Source organism: Solanum stenotomum, chromosome 10, assembly GCF_019186545.1.
Source record: "Solanum stenotomum isolate F172 chromosome 10, ASM1918654v1, whole genome shotgun sequence".
Lineage (NCBI taxonomy): Eukaryota > Viridiplantae > Streptophyta > Magnoliopsida > Solanales > Solanaceae > Solanum > Solanum stenotomum.
In genome coordinates this window covers 40,017,931-40,040,661 of record NC_064291.1, presented here as the reverse complement: position 1 = coordinate 40,040,661, position 22,731 = coordinate 40,017,931, and the positions used below count along the sequence as shown (strand labels likewise).

At 38.0% G+C, this 22,731-nt stretch overlaps 1 protein-coding gene and 1 pseudogene across 1 annotated transcript; both read left to right on the top strand.

The window, feature by feature from the left end:
• The first annotated feature begins 1,913 nt into the window (after positions 1 to 1,913).
• On the top strand, positions 1,914 to 4,502 carry LOC125842973 (uncharacterized). Its single transcript, XM_049522238.1, has 3 exons — positions 1,914 to 1,939; positions 4,101 to 4,317; positions 4,413 to 4,502. The coding sequence occupies exons 1-3, from the start codon at positions 1,914 to 1,916 to the stop codon at positions 4,500 to 4,502; spliced, it is 333 nt and encodes a 110-aa protein (XP_049378195.1).
• A 2,918-nt stretch (positions 4,503 to 7,420) lies between these two features.
• Positions 7,421 to 20,895, top strand: LOC125842972 (uncharacterized; annotated as a pseudogene).
• The last annotated feature ends 1,836 nt before the right edge of the window (positions 20,896 to 22,731 follow it).

The window sequence follows — 22,731 nt, the reverse complement described above, 5'->3', positions numbered from 1 at the left end:
TAAATCAATAGACTCTTTGACATTCAATTTGAGTATTTCCTCAACCTACTAATAATTAATTATAATTAGTAGTCTTAAAATAAGTTTTAACACTACAATTTAGCTATCACTTACTACACACAAAAAATAATTTATCATTGAATTAAATAAAAATAAAAGAGATAATGTTAGTTCAGTTGAGGATTTTGAGTAGTCAAGTGCCTCCTTATTATTTCAAATTTTACTTTAAATTACTAAATCGATTGAGCGTATTTATTAGTTTTAATTTTGTGTAAAAAGAAAATGTATGACTAAGGTTATATAAGTGGAGTGATACTGAGAAAATGATCAACAAATATTTTATTATTATTTTTATTATATAAATTTTTTAATTTAATATTTTTTAAATGCTATGTTTTTAATTAAATTCCTATCATGCTTACATTTTTTTATGTAATATTTTTATAATATTAATTTTAGATTTTAAAGTTGATGTATATTCTTTGCAACTTGAGAATTTTATGATAAATTTGTATCATATTTGATCTTTTTTCATAAATTATAAGTGTTTAAGATGTGTCAAGAAGTACGGAAAAACTTGCTTTGCAAATCATCTCATAAATATGCAATAATAACTCATACGTTAATAGGTTTCACTCATTGATATACTAATTTACATTAAAAAATTTGAACACATGATGTATAACATAATTACTTTCTTTAATATTATCCACGCAACGCGCGGGTACGTATACTAGCTTATTGTAAAAAAGAAGAAGTTAAAACAGTCAATTAATAGTTAGTTGTAGAAATGGGGTAGTTTATTTTTCATTCATTTTTAAAATTAATAGAAAATCTGTAAAAAGAACTCACCACAAAAAAAGAATTAATTTAAAATCTAAGAATCTAAAAATAAAAATAAAATAAAATTTGCAATCACTTAAAAAAACTTTAAAAAACATAAATCATCAAAAATTGAAAATATAAACTAATAAATAGAAAGATATACAAAGTAACGTATGCTTTCCTTTTTAAAATCTGATTTTTTTTTAAAATTCAAATTATTACTTTCTTTATTTGGAAGTTATTAATTAAATTAAAAAGTTAAAATTTAAAAGAAGAAAGAAAAACCGCACATTGTTATCTCTCATTGCCCCCCACTAACTTGCAAACCCATGCACAATTATATTTCAATTAAAATTCAAATCTTAACTATAGCAAACCACTAATCCCCATTTAAAAATCTTCTTCTTTGGCTTTTAAGTATCCAATCAACGAAAAGTTCTTTCATTAGTAAATAAAAACAGAGAGAAAACATTGTCAACATAGTATCTTTATGCTCCTTATTCACCCTCACCAAGACAGTGAAGAAATTTGAGAAAATCTCTATATTTATTGTCACAATTTAACATGCGTTTAGTGACTATTCTTGCTCAATTTATGATTATGATTTGATTCTTTAATATAGATTATTTATTCGAAAAGATATATTGTCAAATTGCTATACTAGATGAAGGTAAGAGTGTTACATAAGAGTTTAAATCAACCTCTGTCCAAGCATTATAGGTATTGTCTTTTAGAATTTGTAGTTATTTACTTTTCCATTACTCATTTTCCTTATTGCATAATCACTTTCATAAATTCTCCACATAGTTGTACTAGATATAAAACATATATTACATCCTCACAAAATATAAAAGGGCACAAAAATGAAATGAGATTAAAAAAAGTTAGGGAGTAAAAATTTCATCTTCTTCGATTTATTATATATTCATCATCATTTAAATTTTTCATTTCTTTTTATTTGTGTCGCAGGTAACACAAAATCAATTCATCAAATCAAAAACAAAAACTAAATCAGAACTCAGAAGCAAGTAAAGCATACACAAGATGTATTGAAGTCTTTGGATGATAAAGAATAAACTTCCACATGAATGGAGTTCATGTCCTCACCCTTACGGTGTGTTTCAATGTTTTATGGTTAATTGGAAAATACATAAAAACCCCCCGAACTTGGCACAAAAACTTACTTTAATACTTAAACTACACGGGTGTTTATATACCCCCCTTAACATCTTTTATGTGAATTATTTTCAACCCTCCGAACATCAGCCCAGTTGAAGGTTGGGCATTGTTACCCACGCGTGTTTTCATTGGTCCACGTCGCAAAGGGTTTTAAAAATATCTTACCCGTTTTATATAACCCACCCGTTCCCAAAATACAACCCAACCCATTTTTAAACAAATATCCCTAAATCTCTCTCAAATCTAAACACCTAATCTGAAGAATAACAAGTCATTAGCGTGAAGGATTTGCTGAGTTTAGGATTTTCGTGAAGAAACAAAGGATTTGCGTGAAGAAACAAAGTTACCAGGTTAGTAATCTTCGTTTAGATGATTGTAATATTTGACCGAGTTTAGGGTTTTCGTAAAGCTTAATTTTTTTTTATCTTTTCAGTTTGACGATGGATGTGTACGTTACCTTAAGGTTTCACCATGGTGGAAAACTACAACAAAAACCTCGTATTAAGTATGAAGGAGGTATTGTCACTGATTGTTTTGATGTAGATGTTGATAAATTGTCCTACTTTGAATTTGTTGATATAGTTAAAGAAATTGGCTATAACTGTTCTGCTTGTGTTGTTTATATTAAACCACCTAAATGTCGACGTGTTGTTGAAGTTAAAAGTGATAGGGATATTATGGGTATTGTACATAAATTAAAAAATGGAGATATTATTGAACTTTATGTGACTCATTTAGTTGAAGAAGCTGTTGTGGCCTCCCCCCCCCCGAAATTGGATATCTAAATGATGTGGGTGGGGAATCTAATACTACTTTTGATAAGGAGTCTAGTCAAACTTTTGAGGGTAGTAAAGGTTTAGGATTTGAAGAGGCTGCACAACCTGCACAACCTGAAGAACCTATTGTGGGTGAAGAGTTGGGTGAAGTGTTGGGTAGGACTTCTGCTAGTGTTGGAGAGGACTTGGGTAGGGCTTCTGCTGGTGTTGGAGAGGACTTGGGTAGGGATTTTGTTAGTGTTGGAGAAGACTTGGGTGGTACTTCTTCTGCTGCTGCTGCATTTGATATTCCAGAAGTTGGGTCTGATTGGGAAAGTGAAACAGAAACAAGTGATGATTCAGACAATGCAGATTTGTCTGATGAAGGAGAAGACGAGTATGGTAGTGATGTTCATGAGGAGGTTATAAATCTTAGGAAAGAGAAAAGGGCTGCTAAAATAAAAAAGAGAAAAGAAAAGGGCCCTAGATCTGAAGGAGTTGATTTAGGAAAAAAAGGAGTTGTTTGGGATATGATGAATATTTATCCAAGAAACAAACTACTTTCGAGGGTAAGATAGCTGGAGATGAGCCCTACTTTGATTCAGATGAAGCTGTTAGTTTTGAAATAGATATTGATGAAGATGTTAATGAGGAAGATGAGGTTGAACAACCTATAAGAAGACAAAGAAAAGCAAGAAGAGCAAAAAGAAATAAAAAGAAAGTTGTATTTGATCCTACCTGTCAGTTAATAGTTTGGGAGACTGGTCTTGCTTTTGAAAGTGTTAAGCAATTTAGAGAAGCTATTACTAGATATGCAGTTCAAGAACATGATGAATTAGATAAATATGTTAATGATGCATCTAGGGTGAGGGTAAAGTGTACAGCTGGTTGTCCATGGTTGTTGTTTGGAAGTATTGATTCAAGAACAGGAGATTTTTTGGTGAAGAATTATAATCCAGTACATAAATGCAATGGCACAACCAAAAATAAATTGGTGAATTCAAAGTACTTATCAGAAAGGTACAAGGACATAATTATTTCTGAGCCTGGCATTAGAGTTTTTCAGTTTCAAATTTTAGTGAAGAAAGAGTTGAATGTGTATGTAGGGAGGACTGTAGCAAGGAAAGCTAGAAACATTGTGTTGAAACAAATTATGGGTGATCATGTGGAGGAGTTTAAAAGAATTTTAGATTATAGAGATGAGCTCTTAAAGACTAATCCAAGCAGCACATGTGTGGTGAGACTTAGTGAAGAAACTTTTGAAGGTGACAGAAAAATGTTTCAATCATTTTACATATGCTTTGATGCTTTAAAGAAGGCATTCAAAGATGGAGCTAGAAGATGTATAGGATTTGATGGTTGCTTCTTGAAAGGTGTTTCTAGAGGTCAATTACTTGTGGCTGTTTGTAAGGATGGGAACAACCAAATGCTACCACTAGCATGGGCAGTTGTTGAGGTTGAAAACACATTCACTTGGAAATGGTTTATCAAGCTTGTAAGACATGATCTTGAGCTAGGAGATGGAACAGAATTGACAACTATTACTGATATGCAAAAGGTATTTTTGTTTTCTTTTTTATTTATTCATTTATTTTCTTTTTAATTTATTCATTAAGTTAGATCTCATGTTATTCTAAATGTTGTTGTTTAAAGGGTCTTGACAAAGCTATTCAAGATCTTCTACCAAATGCAGAACAAAGAATGTGTGCAAGACATGTTCTAGCCAACTGGTCTAAGAATTGAAAAAGCATTGAAAGAAAGAAATTGTTTTTGGAGATGTGCCAAATCTACATATGAACAAGAATTGAAAAGAAATTTGGATCATATGGAGAAGTTAGGCACTGGAATATGTGATGACTTATTGTGGTACAATATAGAGAGGTGGTCTAAATTATACTTTAAGTTTTTCAGCTGTTGTGATAGTGTTGACAACAACATGGCTGAAAGCTTTAATTCATGGATTTTGGGGCCAAGACACAAAACTATCATCACAATGCTTGAAGAAATAAGGATCAAAGTGATGAGAATAATAAGACAATTGAGGGAGTTCTGTGATACTTGGATAACAAACGTATCTCCAATGGCCCTAAAGGTATTGACAGAGAACACAACAAAGTTAATGAAGTGTAACCTTGAATGGAATGGTGAATATGGTTTTGAGGTTAAAGACAGCTGGGATAACACATTTGTTGTGAATCTAGGCAATCAAACATGTACTTGTAGATCTTGGATGCTAAGAGATATACCTTGTTGTCATGTTATAGCTGCACTTCATTTTAGAAAATTGGAGCCCATTAACTATGTTGCACATTGGTATAGCAAGGAGACTTATCTCAAGGTTTATAGTCACTACATTCAACCAGTTACTAACATGAAAATGTGGCCACAGTCGGCCAACCCTTCTGTTATACCACCTGTTATAAAAACACTACCAGGAAGGCCTAGAAAGTGTAGGAGAAAGGAGCAGAATGAAAACAAAACAGGAAAATTGTCCAAGAGAGGTGTTGAGATGACCTGCAGTCTTTGTCATGCAAAGGGTCATAATAAGAGGGGTTGTCATTTGAATAATCAAGCTAATACAGGCAGAGGAAGAGGAATGGGGAAAAGAAGTGAGCCTAGTTCAACAAGGTCAAGTGTTGGTTCTTCTAGAGCACCAACTGAATCACAATCAAGCACAAAGAGAGGAAGAGGTCGACCAAGAGGTTCTACAAAACAGGTAATGTTTATAGTAATTCATTTAGTTGTTAATTTACATCTTAATCAGTCTAATATTTTTGTTGATCAACTTATGTTATAGGCTAGTGCTACTGGAAGGGGAAGAGGAATTGCAACTGGTAATGGAACAGGGATTGGTGTTGCTGCTGATAGTTCTGGTGCCACTGAAAGGGAAAGAGGAACTGGAACTGGTTTAGCTGGAAGGGGAAGAAGAACTAGTGTAGTTGCTACTGCTACTGATGTTCCTGGTGCTACTGGAAGAGGGAAGAGGCCAAGAATGGTTGGAATGGGGATACTACATACACAGAGTGGTTCTACAATCCACAATGTAAGTTGTCTTAATTATTTACACACTTTTTAATGTTAACTTATGAAGCATCTAAGACAACATATTTTTGTGAATCTAGCCTGGAATGCCTATGAACTCTTCAATAGTGACTGGAAATCTTGGGCATCATAAACCAAGATCAGGCTTAAAATGAAAAGGAAAGGCTGCTGTAACTCAACAAGGTCTTCAAGAGATGAGAGAATACAAAAAAATGAGAACATGGTCCAATGCTGCTGAAGTTTGATATGAAGACTGCTTTAGTTTGATATTTTAGCTGTTTTTGGAACAATTATGCAGCTGTGACTGCATTAGTTTGATCTGTTTGTTTTTGAAACAATTATGTTGCAGTTGTGACTGCATTAGTTTGATCTATGTTTGTTTTTGAAACAATTATGCAGTTGTGACTGCATTAGTTTGATATTTTAGTTGTCTCTTTTTGAAACAATTATGCAAGCCAGTTTTGCATTACTTTTATTTGTACAATTATGCAATTGTGACTGCAATTTAGCGAATGCAGTTGTAAATAAAACACAAACAAATACACAAACCACCAAATTACATTAAGAGAATAAGAAAACTCATTACAAAAGAGTCTTGCACTTAATTGGTTACAACATAAACAATGCTACACTACACCAACATTGATCTCACTACATCAACAACTTAAGGTAACTTCATTGAACATTTCTTCATATTTATCACCCAGAACCAATAGCTTATAGCTATAACCATAACGCAACAACAAGCTACAACAAAAAGAGCACATTCTGCCATGTTCTTCTCCATTTATTCTGCATCACTTTCATCTTCTCAACCTCTTCTTGCAACATTTTCAATTTCATACCTAGACCATCATCATCTTGTTTGAAATCTCCCGGCTTGTCAACTTCTTCAGTAACCTCAATCAATTCAAATGCAGTGGCTGAGGTTTGAGAGGATTCTACTATATTCTCAAGCTCACCCAATTTCTGTATTAGTTTAGGAATCACAAATTTCGACCTCGAATCAATATTTTCTTTATCCTTCCAACACCAAAAGTTGCAAGATCTAGGACTCTTCAATAATGAAAAAGGATGAAGGAATTAGTGGTTAATCAAATTCTTAATCGGCTAAAAAAATTTAAACAAAAATGATCTTTACCCCATAATAAGGACATGACCAATATCTTCTTCCGGGGTTATTTGAAGTCCAAGATGTTTTCAAACGCACCACAAGTCCATGATTACAATAAACTTTTTTCTTCGTAGTATAATCATCTTCTCCCATACAAAGATTTGTCAAATTAATTGATCGCATTGTGTGCTACAATTTTGTGCAAGAATTAACGAGAATCTGGAAAAAACAGAAAATAAGAAAAAGGGAGGAAAGAAAAATCAAAATAATAGATGAAGAAGAATAGGTTTGAAGCTTACATTTTGAAGAACACTTCCTTCAAAGATTCAACTTTTAGGTTTGAATCTTAGATTTTGAAGAACAATTCCTTTAAACATTCAACTTTTAGGTTTGAAGAGCTAAGATTTGAGAAAAATAATGAATTAAGTCGCCATTTTTTGGATGATTGGGTTGGTGAGGGAGAAGAGGTATTCTTCAAAAGTGAAGATTGTTCTTCAAATGGGTAATGGGTCGGATATTACCGTTGGAGGGGTAAATTTAATTTTAAAAAAATGTTAAAAGATGACTAACGAGCCGTTCTAAGCTGTAACAACACACGCACAAGGTTGGTGTTCGGAGGGTTGAAAATAATTCACATAAAAGATGTTAAGGGGGGTATATAAACACCCGTGTAGTTTAAGTACTAAAGTAAGTTTTCGTGCCAAGTTCAAGGGTTTTTTTTATGTATTTTCCCTTAAAAAATTAATAGTTATATATTATTATATTTTATAGATTTATAGATTCTCTCAAAAAATAAACATATTAATTAAAAAAAATTGACAAAATACTGATAGATACAAGTGTTAGTTGATTTTCATTTATGTTAATCCAAGTATTCTACAACTACAGTTACCTATTATTATTATTATCACTTTCTTCTCAATTTTTTAAACATATGTTTTTATTGCAATTATATATAAGTTGATTACCTTTAGTATAGTTACTAAGGTTATATATATATATATCCATTCAAGTAATGAACAACTATTTGTTGTAATATGTTTTTGTTGCAAAATTACATATTTCCTTTATTATTTATTATATTATATAAATAAGTGTCCATTCAAGTAATGAACAACAATTATAGTTTAATTGATATTTCTTTTTATCTTTTTTCGCGTTAGTCTTTGTTACAAATTTGCATATTTTTCTTTCTATAAAATTATAAATTAGTAATCTTAATTGTGAAGATTCTCAATTTGTTGATATAATGTAGAATGCGGAGGGGGGGTGAGTGTATATAATATGCATGATTATGTATGTACACATATATAAATAATTATTAATTTAAGAATTTTAAAAAAATAAATGCACCATGTTAGTCGATGGAGAATTTTTGGAATAATGGTAGAGAGTTTTAAGGAATAATTTCAAAATTTAAAATTAATATAAAATAAAAATTACTGTAGCAGTTTTCAATTATATAATCCACCAAAAAAATTACAAAAATATACAAAAACTGTCGTCTTTTATTTATTTCTTTTTAATTTATAATTTGAATTGTTTAAATCCTAATTTAATTGATGTTTTTTTATTTTCAAATTGGTGACAACTTCTCATCAATTATTTATTATCTTCTCCGATAAAAAAAATAAAATTGCTTTATGATTAAGGAGCACAAACATTTCGATACCAATTCTAATAGACTTTGTTGATCATCATACAAATATACTTTTGATCTGTGCCATGCATGTTTTAACCAACTTTTTTATATTTTATTAAATTATCATAAGCACAATCACACAATATGTGATAGTTAAATAACTTTTTGAATAATTTTGTACTTGGATAAACTAACGATATAAATGTTTAATTTTAGATTTTTACTTTGCTATTGAAGCTTATTAAACATATGTATGATATTATTGTAATATATTCCATCATGGAATGGCATACATATGAATTTCTTATTTTAACAATTGCGTTTAAACACACAATATAAATATAATAAGAAAGTATGTCAGTTTTTACAATAAATATAGTAGGTATTTTGGGGGACGACAACTTTAAGAAAGTGTTCTATAATTTTTTTTACTTCTAAACTGCAACTACAAAAATATTATGTTTATTAAAATTAATTTACGTTTAATGGTAAAATTTACTAATAAAATTATTTTGTTTGAAATAAGTTATAGTTCTAACTTGAATCTATAAAAGGATAAATTTTATTTAAAAAAAATATTTATATAGGATAATATTTGCTTAAAATTAGTTAATTAAATTAGTGTTAAATGTAAATTTTTAAATTTTGAATTTGAATTGGAAGTCACATATTGATCTTCTCTAATTTGAATTGAAAATTAACTCTATATCAGATAAATTCGAATTTCAATTTAATATTTTTTAAAGAGCTTGTATGTACGCTCAATTATTTTTATTTTAATCGTGCAAATTAATAAACTAATTGAAAATAAATATTGGCAATTTAATTTTAAAATCGTGAACTATATAATAAAAACAAAAACGTGAAATAAAAAAATTATTTGATGCTTGCATGATTCGTTGTCTCTATTCATATATAGAGATGCAATTATTGGAGTTAGAGATAGAGAAGAATGAAGGTTAGTATGTTTCATTGTGGAATACAATAATTACATTTTCTTTAAGATAATATGATTTAACATGATCAATCATTGCAACCTGAAACAACTAGAAATAATACTTTAATATTATTTACACATCGCGCGAGCACGTATACTAGTATTAATTAAAAATGAAAGTCAACCTGCTATGAACCAGTGACGACAACCATACTAACCCTTAATACTTGCACCCTAACTAACAACTGTTCCATCCAATTGTCTAAATCACCTGCACAAGAGCATTTTCCAATTTCAATTTACTTTTCACTATGGAAAGAATGAACCATTAATTAATGCCAACATACAGATCTTGTCCCCTAAAACTTTCAACCAAAACCGCCATAATCCTTCCAATTTCTAATTTGACATATTAATATAATAATATAACTTATCACTAACCATTAATATACTATTCTTTTCCTATAACAACAATACAGAAACAAAATAAACTTGAGATTTTACCTGAAGCATGGGTCGCTTATCTTGTGGCCGCGAACCGTGCCCTCCGCCTCTCCTTTCTTTTTTTCTAAATTAATTATATATTAAAAGTGAAAATCCCTATTACTTATTTTAATATAAATGGGTCAAATAGTATAGGGTCTTAAATAAATTATCATTTTAGCCTATTAACTATCGATTAGCCACAATTACTCATCAACTAATTAACTAAAGTCAACGAATAGTTTGAAATTCCCAAAAATGACCTTATGGGTCATTACAACTATCTCTATCAATGCTACACTATATTGGATTTGGATTATTTTTACTGTCTCCATCAGTGTTCTCCTCAAGTATCCGTAATTTCGCAACATAACAATGTAAGTTGGGTTTGTAACAACTTATTTTTTTGTCAAATTAGGTCACTCTAGCTAGGTTTGAATGAAATCTAGAAAGGATAGTTTACCTAAATAAATTGTTGAATGGTTAATTAACTAAGTTTGGTATATCATCCTTTCGAGAGTGATATCTCATTCATATTTTCTTGAGCTTATCCTCTTTCACAACTCCCATAATATCATGAATATCTCTATAGCTAGCCTTTACTTTAGGATTTGTAGGATAGTTCACCATTTTCTTATGATTTGTTGCAAATGCAATTCTTCAATATATATATTGTAATGACCCTTTTGGTCATTTCTGTGTTTTGCCTTTTGTGTGTAGTTTAGAGCGTTCCTGTAGCGACCCCAAGTCATTTATGACTTGCTGGGACTGATAGTTCGGTCACCTGGTCATTCGTTTGGCTTTTGTGGGAGTTTTAGTGTTTTTGGAGGTTATGAACCTTGAACGATCATTTTCGATCAAAAGTTCAAGAAGATGACATCAGAATCCAATTCTGACGATTCCATCAGCTCCGGAAGGGTCATTTTAGGATAGTAGCATGGTCGGCATGACTCTCGAGGTTTTCATTGTGAGTCGGTGCGATTAGGCGTTTTAACTTTAACTTTAAGCCTAAGTTTGACTTTAGTCAACATTTTGAGTAAACGCGCTCAGATGAGAATTCCGTCAGTGCGGTTAGCTCCGAAATGTCGAGTTTGGTCTAGATTGATCCTTCTTTTGTGTCCCGAGATTTTTGATATTTTTTCGAGCCCTTTTGTGGTTTTTGACTTAAAATGACATTTGAGTGTGGGACCCGCTTTTTGTCAAGATGACCTTTTATGGAAATTTTGACTGCGCCATTGAGTCCGAAATATCAAATTTGGTATGGTTATATATCTCATTTGCGTGTACGAGGTTCCGAACGAGTTCGGAGCACCCCGTCAGAGTTTTAAGTTTTGGAAAGAAATTGCAGAAAAATCTGCTAAAAATGCAGAAAATATAAGCAACCCTTTCCAAACTTAAAACACTCATAACTCTCTCATCTCCCAACCGAATTAGGCGATTCGAAGTGCGGAAGCTTCGTATTTTTGGTGGCTTTGTTGTAGAGTTTTTGGAAGTTGTCGGGTGCACGTCGTTCGAGGTAAATTTGGTTATTAACCTTACTATTGTACCTTTTTTCGAGCCTTTATTTTTGGCATTCTTGTTTTGGTCATATCTCACTCATTTTAGCTCGGTTTTGGGTGATTCGAAATTCCACGTGTTGGGAATTGTCGTGGCTTTGTCTTAGAGTGTTCAAGGAGTGCTAGGAACTTTTTGATTCTCGTTAATTCCGAGTTTACACTGCTGCTGTTTTCTTTTAAGTTGATTAAAGTGTGGTTTTCTTGCTTGTTGGTTTTTGTTGTGTTTTGAGCCTTGGATTGTGTTCCATTTTGGAACACATGTTCGGGGTGCTGTTTTGGGTCTCTTGACGGAGTCAAATTTGAACAATTTGGTGCGGGTCCCACGATTTCCATTGTGACTAAAAAATTGACCCATCTCCGTTTGTTGTGATTTTGGTGTCTAAACGACCGTACTAACGTTGTGATCCTATATTTGATAGAGTGACATTGTTCAAGGGTTGTTCGGGAAGGACAAGCTCCGGTAAAATGATTTGGAGCGCGCGCGGTCAGCCTTAAGGTAGGCTACGACTTCCTTTCTTTTAGATTTAGCTTAATTGTATAAAAGCATGTCGATTGGAGTGAATTGGGGGTGAGTACCAGTTTCCTACTTTACTTTGATTAGATACCTTATGTTAGGATCGATTGGCCATATTTCGGGTGTAGTATCATGTTAACCGGTTTAGTAGAATTGCATGCTTATGTGCTAAATGCTATTGTATGCTATGTGTTGTATGCCTTGTTTATCCTTAATGGTAAGCATGATGTCCTTAGTCTAGGTTAGGCTAGCATTGCCTTAGATTTATGACCCGTGTGGGCTGGATAACCTTGACATTATGCTGACGTTGTTCGGATGACTTAGCTCCTTGTAGACTGGAGTAGCAGACTTGAGTTTGATAGTTTGAGCCTTATATTAGGCGTTATCGCTGCTTGCTTCATTTTCGTATCTTCTCCCTCTAGTCCCAACGCGTTCTCGAAGGTTTGGTGCATCACTAAAGGTGTGGGATTGAGATAGTATAGGCTTGGAGCCTTTTCTGTGATTTCTTATAGTGGACGGCATTCCATGGTGGCTGTTGTTGGATTGGATCCTATTAGAGATACCATCACCCCCGGGGTCATTCTTTCTAGCTGGGTTGGGAGTGTATCCCTGACTGGGTAGACTCGGTGATATTGACGATCGCCCCCGGGCCTCTCTTTCTAGCTGGGCTGGGAGTGTGCTGCTGGTTGGGTGTCCCCGGATCATTTTTTCTAGCTGGGTTGGGAGCTGACTGTATGGTAGGATGACTCGTGATATCTACCTCACTCACGGGTCCTTCTTTCTAGCTAGGCTGGGAGTGGACTGTTTGGTTGGGTGCCCCCTAGGGTCACTCTTTCTAGCTGGGCTGGGAGTGCACTGCTGGCTGGGTGGAGTTTGATGGATTATCTTAGTTACTTTGGGCTGGAAGCCCGGTCTTCTTCTTTCTTATTAGACTTAGTTATTCTGTGTACCTCTCGAGCTTATGGGAGTCCGTTCAAGTTTTATTTAAACTTGCGCACGAGTGTACTTTTTGGGCTTATGGGGGTCCAGTTAGGTTTAGTTTAGTTGTACTTAGTTTATTTCTAGTATGCTCGTGTCCTTTCTTTTCATATCCACTTTGACCTTTCTGTGTCTAGATTCTATCCTTTCTTATTGTTTTTACCCGTTTTGCTCAGTCGACTTGTGATGCCTACTGCGTACCTATTGTTTTGGTACTCATGCTACACTCTGCATCTACTTCGTGATGCAGGTCCCAGTACCAGTTACCAGCAGTGATTAGTTACAGCCTTCTTTTGCTGCTGTGATTCGGAGACGAGGGCGAGCACTTGGCGTTTTGGGTTTGTCTTGTTTCCTTCTTTTGTTTTAGCTAGTCTTGATGCCTTTGATACAAGCTTTGTTGTGGTTCACTTTTGGTACTTGTACTCTTTATTAGATAGCTCTGTACTAGTGACTTCCAGGTTCTGAGAGGAATTTCTATATATATTTCTTTTGGTTTGCTTCCTCCCTGTTGTCTTTGTTTAGATTATTATTTTCGCTAGTTTCTGTCCTTTCGCTCAGTGCTTGACGTTCTGGGTTACGGGTTGTCTTACTTACTGGTAGGGCATAGTAGGTGCACGTGCCATCATGACTCGAGAAATTAGGTCGTGACAAGTTGGTATCAGAACCCTAGGTTCATCGATCTCACTTGTACAGAGCTAACGTCTAGTAGAGTCCTGCGGATCGGTGCGGAGATGTCCATAACTTATCTTCGGGAGGCTACAGGGTGTCTTTAGGAAGATTTCCTCTTTTGTTTCACTTTCGTATAGCGTGTCTTATTGGTTCCTTGAAATCTCACTTGTTTCACTCTTTCGCAGGATGGCTCGTTCGTGAGGTGGCGCGGCCAGGGGTGATGCACCCGGGCCTGCAGATAGAGCCCCAGCTTGGGGTAGACGTCGACCCCGAGGTCGAGACAGGGCCGCAACACTAGCCCAATAGAGAAATAAGGATCCAGAGCCAGTAGCGGACCCTCTAGCACCTCGTATACCAGATCAGTCGGTGGGGCCGGGGATAGCCCAGCCGCCACCCGGACCAGTTTTGACTCCAGATCTCCAGGCAGCTAATGCTCAACTCTTGGGTGTGCTTGGGGGTATGCAGCAGCCACCCGCCCCAGCTACACTAGCACCAGTACTACATGATCAGCCTATAGTGAGGGAACCTAAGGTCTAGGTACCACCTGAGGGAGTACAACCCTTGGCAGCAGATAGACCTATGCCGCTCGAGGACCAGAAGATGCTTGGTGTGTTTCTCAGGTTGACACCACCGAGGTTTTCTGGGGCTGTGGGTGAGGATGCCCACGAGTTTCTTACTACTTGTCGTGAGAGGCTTCGCACTTTGGGTCTAGTGGAGTCTAGAGGGGCCGACTTCATTGCTTACCAACTAGATGGCCCAGCTAGGCAGTGGTGGCGCACATTCATTCAGACCAGACCAGTTAGATCTCCACCGGTATCATGAGATTCTTGGCCAGGTTTATCCCTCGTTGCGTCAGAGATCGCCTCAGGGATCAGTTCTGCAGGTTGGAGCAGGGCTCCATGTCGGTGGCAAAGTACTAGACTAGGTTTCACGAGCTCTCCTGTCATGTCGAGTTGATATTACCTACAGAGGAGGAGAGAGTTAGGTGCTTTGTTCGTGGGTTGAGATTATAGCTTCGACTTAAGACCTAGTTCTTAGTTTTTGCGGGTCGATCTTTTTTAGACGTAGTTGACCATGCCAGTACTATGGACCATTTTCGTCGCGAGGCCCAAGAGGGCAGCGGGAAGAGGACTAGGCATGAGGGCAGCTACAGTGACTCCTACCCCAGGTCTAGGTATTATTATGATAGGACCGGACGACGATTTCGATAGGGTCAGTCTAGCCGGCCTACCCAAGCCTCTCTTCAGGCATTATATGGTGGTTGGAGTGAGGCCAGTTCGAGTCAGGGTTGTGAGGTGTTTCAGTCGGGTTCTTCAGGCCATGGTGGTCGTTTTTCTGGGAGTCGTCCTCGACAGGGTTGCTATGAGTGTGGTGAGATGGGTCATTGGGCAAGGGACTTCCCTCAACATAGTCGGATTGCTCCCGTTCCTCAAGCAACTCCCCTATCTTTACCAGCACCTCCAGCTAGAGGTCGTGGTCAGGGTCGGGATCGTAGAGATGGTCATCAGGGTATACAGGGTAGTCTTCGAGAAGGCAGGTCAGGTGGTAGGTTTGATGGTCAGGGCAGAGTTAGACATAGCCATTTCTATGCAGCTCCAGCGAGGGCAGAGGCAGAGGCATCAGACGATGTGATCACATGTACGATTCTTTTATGCCAGCAGCCCGCCTTGGCTTTATTTGATCCGAGATCTACTTTTTCGTATGTTTCTATTTACTATGTCTCTCGCTTGAGTATGATATCTGAGCCTCTGGTAGCGTCGTAGCGTGTGTCGACCCCCGTGGGTGAGTCTTTAGTTGTGGATCATGTATTTCGATCTTGCTTAGTTACTATCCAAGGGAGTGACACCCGAGCTGACCTTATATTGCTTGACATGGTTGATTTTGATATGATTCTGGGCATGGACTGGTTATCCCATTATCGCGCTGTTTTAGATTGCTTCTCTAAGACTGTTACCTTAGCCATTCCTGGTATTCCTCCGGTGATGTGGCAGGGATCTCGTGGTAGCACAGTAGTTGGGGTTATCTTTTTTATTCGGGCTAGGAGGCGAGAGACTAGTGGATGTTTTTCATATTTGCCCTTTGTGCGTGATGCGAGTAGGGAGGTCCCTCCGGTTGAGTCAGTTCCTGTTGTTCATGACTTCTTAAATGTGTTTCCTACAGACCTACTTGGCCTACCCCAGAGCGTGATATTGATTTTCCGATTGAGCTTGAGCCAAGTACTCAACCTATTTCTGTTCTACCGTATCGGATGGCTCCTATAGAGCTCAAGGAGCTCAGTGTTCAACTTCAGGATCTCTTGGGTAAGGGATTTATCAGACCTAGTGTATCACTTTGGGGCGCTCCCGTTCTTTTTGTTAAGAAGAAGGACGATACGATGCGCATGTACATTGACTATAAGCAGTTAAATAAGGTTACAGTGAAGAATCGATATCCTCTGCCTATGATTGATGACCTATTTGACCAACTACAGGGAGCTTTAGTGTTCTCTAAGATTGATTTGAGGTCCGGTTACCACCAGTTGAGGATTAGGGCAGCGGACATCCCTAAGACTGCATTTAGGACCCATTATGGCCATGATGAGTTCTTGGTGATGTCATTTGGGTTGACTAATGCCCCTGCTGCCTTTATGGACTTGATGATGCGCGTGTTCATGCCTTATCTTGATTCCTTCGTCATAGTCTTCATTGATGAGATTTTGATATACTCGCAGAGTAGGGGTGGTCATGAGCAATATTTGAGAGTTGTGCTCCAGACTTTGAGAGATCAACGGCTTTATGCCAAGTTCTCAAAGTGCTAGTTTTGGTTAGACTCTGTAGTATTATTGGGGCACGTTGTATCCAAGGAGGGCATTATGGTAGATCCGACAAAAATTGAGGTTATTCGTGATTGGGCTAGGCCTACCTTAGTTACTGAGATTCGGAGATTCATTGGACTAGTAGGCTACTACAAATGATTTGTGGAGGGTTTCTCTACCTTGGCAGCACTTCTGACCCGGTTGACTTGTGTTGATGTTCCCTTTGTTTGGTCAGAGGAATGTGAGGCGAACTTTTGAGGCTCAAGGAGTTATTGACCACTGCTCCTATATTGACTCTTCCAGTTGAGGGTGAGGGCTTCACAGTTTATTGTGAAGCATCCGGCGTTGGTTTAGGTTGTGTATTGATGCAGTAGGGCCGGGTTATTGCTTATGCGTCGAGGCAGCTTAAGGTCCATGAGCGCAACTACCCCACTCATGACTTGGAGTTGGCGGCGATAGTTTTTGTGCTTAAGATTTGGAGGCACTACTTCTATGGAGTTCAATGTGAGATCTACACCGATCATAGGAGTCTTCAGTACATCATGAGCCAGAGGGACCTTAATTCGAGGCAGTGTCGTTGGATTGAACTCCTAAAGGCCTACGACCTCTTTATTCTCTATCATCCAGACAAGGTGAATGTGGTAGCGGATGCTTTGAGCGGGAAGACGGTAAGTATGGGTAGTCTAGCCTTCTTATCTGTTGAGGAGCGACCCTTGGCTTTGGACATTCAGTTCTTAGCTAATAGCATGGTTCAGTTGGATATCACAGATTCTAGACGCGTCTTGGCGTATATGGGAGTTCAGTCTTCTTTGCTTGATAGGATCCGTGGTTGTCAGTTTGAGGATGAGGCCTTGGTGGCCCTTAGAGATCGAGTATTAGCGGGTGATGGTGGTCAGACTACCTTAGATCCTAATGGAGTGTTGAGATTCGTCGGCCGCATCTGTGTTCCGAGAGTTGGGGATTTGATACAGTTGATACTTTCTGAGGGTCATGAGTCTAGATACTCTATCCATTCAGGCACAACGAAGATGTATCGTGATTTGAGGCAACATTACTGGTGGAGTGACATGAAGAGAGATATTACTGACTTTGTTTCTCGTTACTTGTGCTGCCAGCAGGTAAAGGCCGATCATTTGAGGCCTGGTGGTGAGTTTCAGAGATTACCCATTCCGGAGTGGAAGTGGGATCGCATTACTATAGATTTTGTGGCTGGCCTACCGCGGACTTCTAGAGGTGTTTATAGCATTTGGGTCATTGTTGATCGATTGACCAAGTCAACACATTTCCTTCCTGTTCAGTCTTCATTTAGCGCCGAGAGGTTGGCTCATATCTACATTCGGGAGGTGGTTCGACATGGGGTGCTAGTTTCTATTATATCAAATCGAGGTTCTCAGTTCACGTGTAGGTTTTAGAGGACCTTTCAGGATGAGTTGGGCACTCGGGTTGACCTTAGCATAGCTTTCCACCCGCAGACTGATGGTCAGTCGGAGCATACTATTCAATTCTTGGAGGACATGTTGCGGGCTTGTGTTTTCGAGTTTGGTGGTCATTGGGACCAGTTCTTGCCTTTGGCGGAGTTTGCTTATAACAGCAACTACCATTCTAGCATTCATATAGCCCCGTTTGAGGCCTTGTATGGTAGGCGTTGTCGCTCTCCGGTGGGTTAGTTTGAGTCTACAGAGCCTAGGCCGCGGGGTACGGATTTGATTCAGGAGGCTTTGGACCAGGTGAGAGTGATTTAGGATAGACTCAGGACGGCTCAGAGTAGGCACCAGAGTTATGCGGATCGAAGGCGTCTGCCTTTGAGATTCTCTGTTGGTGATCGGGTATTCCTCCGTGTGTCGCCCATGAAGGGCGTGATGAGGTTGGGAGGCGGGGAAAGCTTAGCCCCAGGTACATTGGGCCTTTTGAGATACTCCGGACAATTAGGGAGATTGTTTATGAGTTAGCCCTACCTCCAGTATTTTCAGCCATCCACCCGGTTTTTCATGTTTCGATGTTGCGGCGGTATGTTCCTGATGAGTCCCATGTGCTCCAGTATGATGCAGTCGAGTTGGATGACCGTTTGACATTTGCAGAGGAGCCAGTTGCCATTCTAGCCAGAGATGTGAGGAGATTGCGCACGAGAGCCATTCCTGTTGTTAAGGTTCGTTGGAGGCATCGTCCAGTCGAGGAGGCTACCTGGGAGACCGAGCAGGAGATGCGAGAGCAGTTTCCCGGCTTGTTTGGGCCTTCAGGTACTTCTTGACCATTACTTTCGCGGATGAAAGTCCTTTTTAGTAGTGGATATTGTAATGACCCTTCTGGTTATTTTTGTGTTTTGCCTTCTTTGTGTTGTTTAGAGCGTTCCTATAGCGACCCCAAGTCATTTATGACTTGCTGACACTAACAGTTTGGTCACCTGGTCGTTCGTTTGACTTTTATGCAAATTTTAGTGTTTTTGGAGCTTATGAACCTTGAACGATCATTTTCGATAAAAAGTTCAAGAAGATGACATCAAAATCCAATTTTGACAATTCCATCAGCTCCGGAAGGGTCATTTTAGGCTAGTAGCATAGTCGGCATGACTCCCGAGATTTTTAGTGTGAGTCGGTGTGATTAGGCGTTTTAACTTTAAGTTTAAGCCTAAGTTTGACTTTAGTCAACATTCTGAGTAAACGCGCTCGGATGAGAATTTCGTTAGTGCGGTTAGCTTTGGAATGTCGAGTTTGGTCTAGATTGACCCTTCTTTTGTGTCTCGAGATTTTTGATATTTTTCGAGCCCTTTTGTGGTTTTTGACTTAAAATGACATTTGAGTGTGAGACCCACTTTTTGTCAATATGACATCTTATGGAAATTTCGAATGCGCCTTTGAGTCCAAAATATCAAATTTGGTATGGCTGTATATTTCGATTGCATGCACGAACGAGTTCGGAGCACCCCGTCGAAGTTTTAAGTATTGGAAAGAAATTGCAAAAAAATCTTCTATAAATGTAGAAAATATAAGCAACCCTTTCCAAACTTAAAACACTTATAACTTTCTCATCTCTCAACCGAATTAGGGGATTCGAAGTGCGGGAGCTTTGTATTTTTGGTGGCTTCGCTGTAGAGTGTTCAGAAGTTATCGAGTGCGCGTCGTTCGAGGTAAATTTGGTTATTAACCTGACTGTTGTACCCTTTTTCGAGCCTTTATTTCTGGCATTCTTGTTTTGGTCATATCTCACTCATTTTAGCTCAGTTTTGGGTGATTTGAATTCCCACGTGTTGGGAATTATCGTGGCTTTGTCTTAGAGTGTTCAAAGAGTGCTGGGAGCTTTTTGATTCTCGTTAATTATGAGTTTAGAGTGCTGTTGTTATCTTTTTAGTTGATTAAAGTGTGGTTTTCCTGCTTGTTGGTTTTTGTTGTGTTTTGAGCCTTGAATTGTGTTCCATTTGGAACACAAGTTTGGGGTGCTGTTTTGGGTCTCTTGACGGAGTCAAATCCGAACAGTTCGGTGCAGGTCCCACGATTTCCATTGTGATTACAAAATTGACCCGTCTTTGTTTGTTGTGATTTTGGTGTCTAAACGACCGTTCTAACGTTGTGATCCTATATTTGATAGAGTGACATCGTTCAAGGGTCGTTTGGGAAGGACAAGCTCCGGTAAAATGATTTGGAGCGCGCGCGATCAGTGTTAAGGTAGGCTACGACTTCCTTTCTTTTAGATTGAACTTAATTGTGTAAAAGCATGTCGATTGGAGTGAATGAGGGGTGGGTACCAGTTTCCTACTTTACTTTGATTAGATACCTTATGTTAGGATCGATTGGCCATATTTCGGGTGTAGTATCATGTTAATTGGTTTAGTAGAGTTGCATGCTTATGTGCTAAATGCTATTGTATGCTATGTGTTGTATGCCTTGTTTATCCTTAATGGTAAGCATGATGTCCTTAGTCTAGGTTAGACTAACATTGCCTTAGATTTATGACCCATGTGGGCTGGATAACCTTGACATTATGCTGACGTTGTTCGGATGACTTAGCTCCTTGTAGACTGGAGTAGCAGACTTGAGTCTGATAGTTTGAGCCTTCGATTAGGCGTTATCGCTGCTTGCTGCACTTTCGTATCTTCTCCCTCTAGTCCCGACGCGTTCTAGAAGGTTTGGTGCATCACTAAAGGTGTGGGATTGAGATAGTATAGGCTTGGAGCCTTTTTTGTGATTTCTTAGAGTGGACGACATTCCATGGTGGCTGTTGTTGGATTGGATCCTATTAGAGATACCATCACCCCCGGGGTCATTCTTTCTAGCTAGGCTGGGAGTGTATCCCTGACTGGGTAGACTCGGTGATATTGGCGATCACCCCCGGGCCTCTCTTTCTAGCTGGGCTTGAAGTTTGCTGCTGGCTGGGTGTCCCCGAGTTGATCTTTCTAGCTGGGCTGGGAGCTGACTGCATGGTAGGATGACTCGTGATATCTACCTCACTTACGGATCCCTCTTTCTAGCTGGGCTGGGAGGTGACTGTTTGGTTGGGTGCCCCTGGGTCACTCTTTCTAGCTGGGCTGGGAGTGCACTGCTGGCTGGGTGGAGTTTGATGGATTATCTTAGTTACTTTGGGCTGGAAGCCCGGTCTTCTTCTTTCTTATTAGACTTAGTTATTCTGTGTACCTCTCGAGCTTATGGGAGTCCGTTCAAGTTTTATTTAAACTTGCGCACGAGTGTACTTTTTGGGCTTATGGGGGGTCCAGTTAGGTTTAGTTTAGTTGTACTTAGTTTATTTCTAGTATGCTCGTGTCCTTTCTTTTCATATCCACTTTGACCTTTCTGTGTCTAGATTCTATCCTTTCTTATTGTTTTTACCCTTTTTGCTCATTTGACCTGTGATGCCTACTGAGTACCTGTTGTTTTGGTACTTATGCTACACTCTGCATCTACTTCGTGATGTAGGTCCCAGTACCAGTTACCAGCGGTGATTAGTTCCAGCCTTTTTTTGCTGCTGTGATTCGGAGACGAGGGTGAGCACTTGGCGTTTTGGGTTTGTCTTGTCTTATTTTTTTATTTTAGCTAGTCCTGTTGCCTTTGAGACACGCTTTGTTGTGGTTCACTTTTGGGAATTGTACTCTTTATTAGATAGCTCTGTACTAATGACTTCCAGGTTCTGGGAGGGATTTCTGTATATATTTATTTTGGTTTGCTTCCGCCTTGTTGTCCTTGTTTAGATTATTGTTTTCACTAGTTTCTGCCCTTTGGCTCATTGCTTGATGTTCTGGGTTACGGGTTGACTTACCTACTGGTAGGGCATAGTAGGTGTAGCGACCCTAAAAATAGATAGGTGAAACTAGAGCCTAACGTATGAATTTTTAAAATTTAAGCATAAATTGGAAGTAGTCACTTTTGGAAAAAAAAGTTCTGAATCTGGAAATTGGCTAAATTCAAAACCTGGAAATTTGGCTAAGTGTGGGAAATCAGTGAGTTTTTGGCCAACTTTGAGAAGTCATAAATCCTAGCTCAGGATGATCCAGGAGTAGTTCCAGTTATGTTTGGAAAGCCCTTGGAACGATATTTCCAACGCCACCAAGTTTGCTCAATTCCGAGTTCGTATGAGTGAGTTATGCCCTTTAAAAGTTGGGCAGTTGGCAAGGAGTCCGTCCGGAAATTTAAGGGCATTTTGGTCATTTCACAAATCTTTTCTTTTGAGGTTATATTATTGTGTTAGGATGATTGTGGATCATTTTGTTCCATTTTAAAAGAGTAAAGTTAGGGTTCTTGAGTGAAGAAGAGAAGAAGAGAGGAAGAAGAAGAAGAAGAAGTTGGAGCTAGGGTTGAAGATTTTGAGTTCTTTCTTCTTCAATTTTTCGTGTGCTTTCAACTTAGAGGTATGGTGACCCTTGATCCTTGATGAATCTTTCTTTCAAGGAGTCCAATCAAAAGGGTTTCAAAGAACAAAAATCTCAAATTCTAATCTAAGCATGGGTTCATTGGCAAAATGTTTTCTAAGCCATTATATTGATGAATTAATATTTTTTTTAAGGTGATTTCGTATGGAATTCCTTGAAGAACCCATGTTTTCCCTAAATTCCTAAATTTGCTTATGAAGTGGGTCTTTTGCTTATGATTCAAGTTTATGAAATTGTGTTTGGATTGGATTGTATTAGTGACTCTTATGATTTTCTATATCTATCTATGATGAATTGATGATGTATGGATGAATTGAAAGTTGTGGCCTTATGGGCAAGTTATGGATGAATTCTCTTGTGGTAAGTAAAATGGTTGGGACTTGAGTGTT